Source organism: Schistocerca serialis, chromosome 3, assembly GCF_023864345.2.
Source record: "Schistocerca serialis cubense isolate TAMUIC-IGC-003099 chromosome 3, iqSchSeri2.2, whole genome shotgun sequence".
NCBI lineage: Eukaryota > Metazoa > Arthropoda > Insecta > Orthoptera > Acrididae > Schistocerca > Schistocerca serialis.
The window spans coordinates 412,569,189-412,576,452 of NC_064640.1; the positions used below are offsets into that span (position 1 = coordinate 412,569,189).

The 7,264-nt window shown below is 37.3% G+C and overlaps 1 protein-coding gene across 1 annotated transcript in view; it reads right to left on the reverse strand.

The window, feature by feature from the left end:
* The window catches only part of LOC126470283 (pyruvate dehydrogenase E1 component subunit beta, mitochondrial), an 89,107-nt gene extending 82,520 nt beyond the window's left edge, over window positions 1-6,587 (reverse strand). The window contains exons 1-4 of the mRNA XM_050098034.1: window positions 6,432-6,587; window positions 6,296-6,358; window positions 1,317-1,523; window positions 1,128-1,235 (exon numbers count right to left, since the gene is read on the reverse strand). Coding sequence (XP_049953991.1) covers window positions 1,128-1,235; window positions 1,317-1,523; window positions 6,296-6,358; window positions 6,432-6,452 — 399 coding nt within the window. The 5' untranslated portion in view covers window positions 6,453-6,587. The remainder of the gene's footprint in view (window positions 1-1,127; window positions 1,236-1,316; window positions 1,524-6,295; window positions 6,359-6,431) is intronic.
* Window positions 6,588-7,264: the final 677 nt, after the last annotated feature.

A 7,264-nucleotide genomic window follows, 5' to 3' on the forward strand; every position in this document is an offset into this window, starting at 1 on the left:
TCCGAAGAAAGGCAGCATCTATTTTGCAAAACATTATTTATAAATTTAAAGACCTGGTATTCGAGGAAGACTGTAACAGATTTTCTGCCTCATAGTATTACTCATATAGTAACACTGGAAATATATGACAAAGTAAGCTGCATACCAAAGACAGTCATTTTTCTACTTGTTCTAGGTGAAAATGGAATAGTAAAAAGTGGTTAATACTGGTATCACATACCCTCCACTGTGCTCTTCAAAGTGGCCTGTGAAGTATATTTATAAATGCAGAAGGCACCAAATCTGCTGAACGCAGTAGACGTTTCTACAGTTTGAGCCCCATAACTAGGCACATGTTTCACAGATTAACTGAGGCACTTGACTGCTTCACAAACCCACAACTAAGCAGTCACCTTTCAATCTAACCTACACCTTGGGCTACGATACAGAATTGTGTCACCGCAGCCTATATTTCAAAAACTAATACTAATGCCAAATAAATATTGTCACTGTTTTGCTGCCTTTCTGTTTATACTAATACAATGTCACATGCCACATTCTGTTACAGGACAAAGCTAACATCTGGTATCTATATGTTCATTTGACCCTGACTCACGGTCCTGTGATAAATACACGAAATTTTATTGCTGATCAACAGGCATTTTATTTTCTTTCTTTATGCTGATTAATGTGAACCTTAAAGCTTTAAGTCTGGCATTTTGAGATGCCACAAATTCTACTCTGGCCTCTTGGATAATCCAATAAAAATTAAATCATTTCTTTATTTCTAGATGTACGAATAGTAAACATCACAACATAATCTCTCAAAAATTCAGCTATTAGCAAATGAATCTTCATTATTAATGCTATTATTTACACCAGACATTCAGACATTTTTCCCTTTTTTATGAGGTTAATAGGTGCACCACCTACCATTAGCCTAGATAGAATATTGTAGATAACTTTATTATGCTTCATGAAAGACGTCTTGAAAAATTACGATTGTTATAAATGTGCACATGCAAGTTTCAAAAACTGAATTACTAATCACAAACATCTGCTACATCAAATGGAAACTTTTCAGTCTGAGACCATAGAAAATGAACTGGTGACTGAAAAGCATAAGATAATAGTTAGCGTACACTTACCGAACCAGCAGACATATAAAATGTCTTAGCAGCAGAGTTTATAACCTGGTCAATTGCTTGCATGGAGAAATTAAATGTCATGAATTCACATATAGGCCGCAAACCCGCCTGAAACATGGAGTAAATATAGCAGTTTTCTAAACTAATTATCCAATAGTTCTATCGCGAAGACTATGCACAGAAACACACCATTGCTGCTCCCACGGCAAGTCCAGCAAAGCCCATTTCTGTGATTGGTGTGTCAATAACTCTCTTGTCACCATACTTTTTCCAAAGACCTCTAGACACTTTGTATGCTCCATCATAAAGTGCAACTTCTTCACCAAGAATAAATACTCTTTCATCTCTCGCCATCTCTTCATCAAGTGCAGAATTCAGTGCATCACGGACAGTCATCTGTGAAAGTAAATTAATTTAGCAAGAGTCAGTGGATGAATAAAATGCGACAACTAAATCCGCAACCAAAGTTAAGCAATAAGGCATCACTGTGAAGAATTTTTTAATGGGGTGGAAATAATATGGTTGGTTTCCATCATGTTCAATGAATCAGAAAGCAGAACTCTATCATGAAACAGGCACTCCCTGGGGCAGTTAAATGGGGTCCTCCTTAAGGTTACATACTCCTATTTTTTTCAGTTTTCATAAAGCAGCAGCATTTTTGGTAAACAATGGTCTAGCAGGGGGGGGGGGAAAAAAAAAAAAACACGCTCACTTAATGGCTAACGTTCTAAGACGGTCTATGATCTTTTGTAACTCTGTAATCTACACTGAAACAATGCATTCATGACCTTCCTTAACCTCACAAGGGAGAAATCTAAATTGTTTCTCTGTACCAATTTCTAAACTCTACTTACATTTTCTTTACCCTTTATCAGGTCAGTGTTCTGAGGAAGGAAAGAATCAAACACCGACTATACTGAAAGGGTTGTTGGGCGCTGAAGGAGGAAAGATCTACCTGTCTGATGTAGGTGCTATGAACAAGGGAAATAGGACGGTCTTTTGTACCAAACACACCCAAGTTTACAAAGAATGCAGACAAATGATATTTTCGCACTTTTGTGTAATCTAAGATGGCTGTGATGCACCAGCTTCTTTCGTTCAGTTTTTAAAATTGGCTCCTAACTAATGTTCACTTCAATACACATAAATGGGGTGCACTGTTTTGGTAATGTGGATAATCAGAATACAGACCAGGTAAGAACAATAAATATGAAACAAACAGACACCTGCACATTGTGCTGGCAAGGTGACGTATGATCAGGATGGCACTGTTGTATGTATGATTGGCACTGTTGTATGTATGATTTCCACGTAATCTGTCAACAGCTCAAATATACAGATTTAAGACCTCAAACACTTTGTTCTGACATTTACAGTTATGCAACTGGAAAATTATTTCCGCTTCCCCACTTTAAATATTTGTACAGCAATACATGAACAACACTGTTTGTTTACTGACAGCTCAGTTTTTGGAAAATGAGGTTCTGCACAGCCAGAATATCACTCCATACCACAGCTAAGTATGTCCTGTTGAATTTAATCTAACTTTAAATATCTGGAAATCACTTTTCAACATTCTGCATCACAATGTGGCAGGGTATCGCTGTCCTCAACGACTGTACACGAAGTAAGGGCACAGTAATTATTATAGATTTGCCTCACTTTGAGGTATTCTACTGGTTCAAAAACTGTGCACTAATATCTCGATTAATTTTGACTAGGTTTGCAAAGCACTTACCATGACTTCAGTAGATACCAGCAAGTTACACTGCACTGGTGTATCATAACTATGACATCAAAGTGTATTAAAAGTAATTTATTTACCAGTCCAGTTGTAATCTTTCAACAATACAGGATTTATCATCTTAATACAACGAAAATTAGCTCCACACACACACACACACACACACACACACACACACACACACACAATTCTCTTCTAAAGTTCTATCAATAGTTAATTTCCCTTATTAATATATCACCACAAAATGGAACTATGTATTTACATTTATCCATCAACAACTTATTATCAAATGTGTGGTCATATGGCGTATCAAGCGAAATCTGTGACTGGATTGAGAATTTCTTGGCAGGGAGGGCACAACATGTTATCATGGATGGATGGAGAGTCATTACAAAATGTAAAAGTAACTTCAGGAGTGCACCCGGGTAGTCTGTTGGAACCTAGCCATTCAAGTCATTTATTAATGATCTTAAGGACAAAATTAATAGTAACCCTAGACTTTTTGCAGATGATGCAACCATCTATAATGAAGCACTGTCTGAAAAAGATGTATAAATGTTCAATCACATCTTGATAAGATTTCAAAGTGGTGCAAATACTGGCACCTTGCTTTAAGTAATCAGAAATGTAAAACTGCGCATCTCACAAAATGAAAAAACATAGTATCCTGTAATTATAATATCAGCAAATAACATCTGGAACATGTCAGTTCATACAAATAACTGGGTGTAACAATTCGTGGGGTTATAAAAAGGAACAATCACATCAGCTCAACTGTGAGCACGACTTCACTTTATTGGTAAAATACTAGGAAAATACAACCAGTCTACAAAGATGATTTCTTACAAAGAACTCATGTGATCCATTCAAGAATATTGCTCATGTGTGTGGGACCTGTACCAAACAAGACTAATACGTGATTCTGAATGTATACAAAGAGGGGCAGCACAAATGGTCACAGGTTGTTTCACCCACACAGAGATGTTGAAAGAGCTGAACTCTTGAAAATAGACGTAAACTATTCCAAGAAAGCCTACTTACAAAATTTCATGAACTAGCTCTAAATGATGACTCTAGGAATATACTACAAGCCCCGGGTCAAAAGGAATGTTCAATACGAGTCTTCGGCTTTGGCCACTGGCATAATGTCAATCCCTTAATGCCTGAAAAAATTTCTTCAAGGAAGAGGTACCAGAAACACCCAGGACATGGCAGCACATGTCAGAGGTGTTGGTAGCTTCGCATAGAATCTGCACCTACCAATACTGCCACACAAAAACAGTTAACCAACCTTACACTTATTAGAGCAATACTGGTATGATGCAAGTTTGTGATGCCCAACATTAAGGGATTAATGGCTGCTGCCACGTCACCTCCTCATGCATATATTCAAAGTTTTGTTGTCAGTTGGCGAAGCCAACATATAAGAAAAAAACTGAGTGTAATGACATATTGATCTATAGCTTAGCGCAACGTGGTTGTGAGCTGGCGAAGTTAACAAACGGATTACTAAAGAAATCTGGTAGTAATGACAGACTGATCTATAGCTTAGCCAGTTTGAAATAAAACTGCCAATAACATCACATAGTCACCTTATTCTTTATGGCATTCTTCGCACATTTTCTATGTTACTGGTCAAAGTCGACAATTCATATGAAACTTTCCTCTATATCTCAATCCCCTACTTATCGCTAAAATAGGGATTCTGAAGACAAGATTAGATTAAGTACAGTGAGCACACAGGCATTCAGTCATTCTGGGTGAATGGAGTGAAAAAAGCCTAATGACTGACACAATGGGATGTACCCCTCTGCCATGCACTTCATAGTGGTTTGCAGAGTATACATATGGCTATTACTGTTTATACAACAGTACTTTTGCACCTGCAATATATGTTATTTTTATTACATTACTGTATTTCAGTTCAATATTCCCTAGCCACGCAATAATATTTTCTAATATGTGAGAAAAGGTGTCCATTTGAAATATTTCTCAAATCACTTCAGACAATTTATTTTTCAGCTTTAATCCCTGGTATCTATAATCTGAGTTCGTAATTTATGTTTACCTTCCAGGTGTAAGAACTTACTAGGTCTTTTGTCATGTTTAGCTTGTGTACACGGGTCAATGGAAGCGTCCGATTCCACCTGTCAGCTTTGACCCATGATGTAAGGCTGTTGTGGTGTGTGACATCTCGACGGTGCGGAATTTAGTTTGAGAGAGGGGAGGGGGGTAGTTAAGATTAATAGTTTTTGAATAATTAAAGGTAGATGTTTAATTATTACTTTGAGAGTCCTATCATAACACTAAAATTTTGGTTAAAGTGTGGCATTGGAGCCTCCCGATATTTTGGTTGTGTTGACAGACTGAACTGTAGTGCAGCCCACTGTTTCAGTTAGGTTGAAAGGTGACAATAAGGTTGTGAGTTGGTGAAGCAAAGAAATGTGTAAGCCACATAAATGTAGCAGTAACTAAGTCATTGGTAACACAGCCTAATGTTTACGTCCATGTCATATTGAGAAAGCAAGGGGTATCCAATACGTAACTTACCACAATTTTTCTAATGTTTTGACTCCAGGGTAATTGTACCATACTTAATGATTGAATGAATATATGCACAAGACACTATGCAAATAACTAATGCTCATAGTTGTATTGCGCAAATGAAATTAGTTCAACTACAATTTTAACGTGATCTATCCCTGTGACAGTAGCAGTTGCTTACTTTTCGTCAGACTTTTCCTGTGGTGGTGTACATAACTGACTTCACTGTATTTTCCATATATAGGTGTTGCCAAGACCAACAAAGGTGGCAAGTATCATTCTCCAATGTTCACATATCACTGAATCTAGACTACGTTTCTAATAGTCCGTAGAGAACACTGAAAAAAAATCTGCAAATTAGTAATAGTCGCAAAAACTGATACGTCAACAATTATCCAAGTCTTAACATTTCTTCTATTTACAACTGTAGGCCAAGACCACAACACTTTGTGGGGAAAATCTCATTCCCAACACACGTTCGCTGTACACCAAGAACATCTGTATTCAACGCCTGTTAGCCTCCGGGATAAAAAGTCTTTATTGTTTTAACACATCTTTCGTGAGCGAATACTGAAGACGACAAACATTTTACTGCTCACAGGTGCCTTCCATCCAAGTGTAACTTCATTAACACTTTACAGACAGTGTAATAACGTGATAGCTGAAGGCTTGTCATTAACAATGGATCTTACCGCGCCCCCCGACAATTATAATAAAAAATCGTGGGGGCCCGGCCTTTACATTATGTGACCTGAAGTACTATTCCAGTGACAATACTTGAACATAACTATAAACATTTGTGGTCGACAAATTTCATTAATTTTATACACGCAAGACCTTAACTAATAAATGTAATGTTACCTTTAACACAGAAACTTACTTGTTGAGCACTTGCAGCTGCAGACGTTGACAATAGCCTTCTCGTTGCAATTCTTGCTGCTGGCTGCAATAAGAAATATTATACTTAGTTTTACGATATACACATTGATAGAAAAAAAATCTTAAATAACAATTACCAGCAACATCTTGGTTGTCATTATTACTCAACGTCTGCAACCTAACCTACAGCTTCAGGTTAAACCAAGGGCGGAAGACACAACTACTTAAAAAAGTCAGTAGCGCATGTATCCTCGACTCCCTCCCCCTCACTTCACCTCCTACCAACGCAATTCAATACGATCACGCCCCTACCACATGAGAGCTTATAGCAAAGATATACGAGCAGCAAACACGCTACAAGTTCTCTGTGCTCATGTCTGCACAGTTAAAATGTCAATAAAACTACTTGAAGAAATATCCGCACAGAAAACTGTGCATTATCAATATACTGGCTGCCAGCCTAGCAAATAACTAAGTGGCTAAGCTCTCTCAAATAATATTTTATTTTCAGTTTTGGACGCTAATTCTAAGTGTACGAAATTCTTTTGTGGTCAGTGTTCGCAACGCGTTTTTGCAAAAACGAAAAAAAAAGAAAAGAGAAGAAAAGAAAAGCGTCAGAGGCGCTAGGAAAGATCTTAAAGGTGAAGACATCGGCACGTTAAACGATAGCAGCTTTTCCCCCTTTCATTTATTAAGCTAGTTGCACGGCGAAAGGGAAGACGGCTGGAATTATTTGAGAATGGAGATAATAACATATAATTATTCATCGAAGCTCACAGCCCCTAACGTAATACGACACGAGGTTTACAGTGACGTTACGATTCACAACAACAGGTATAAATAATAAGGATTTGAATTTCTCGACTGCACTATTCAAGAGATGATGTTACAAAGCTATGCACACTTCTGAAAAAAATATTTCGCGATGGCAAATAAAATATCTCAGATCGAATAGATATATCTTTCATTT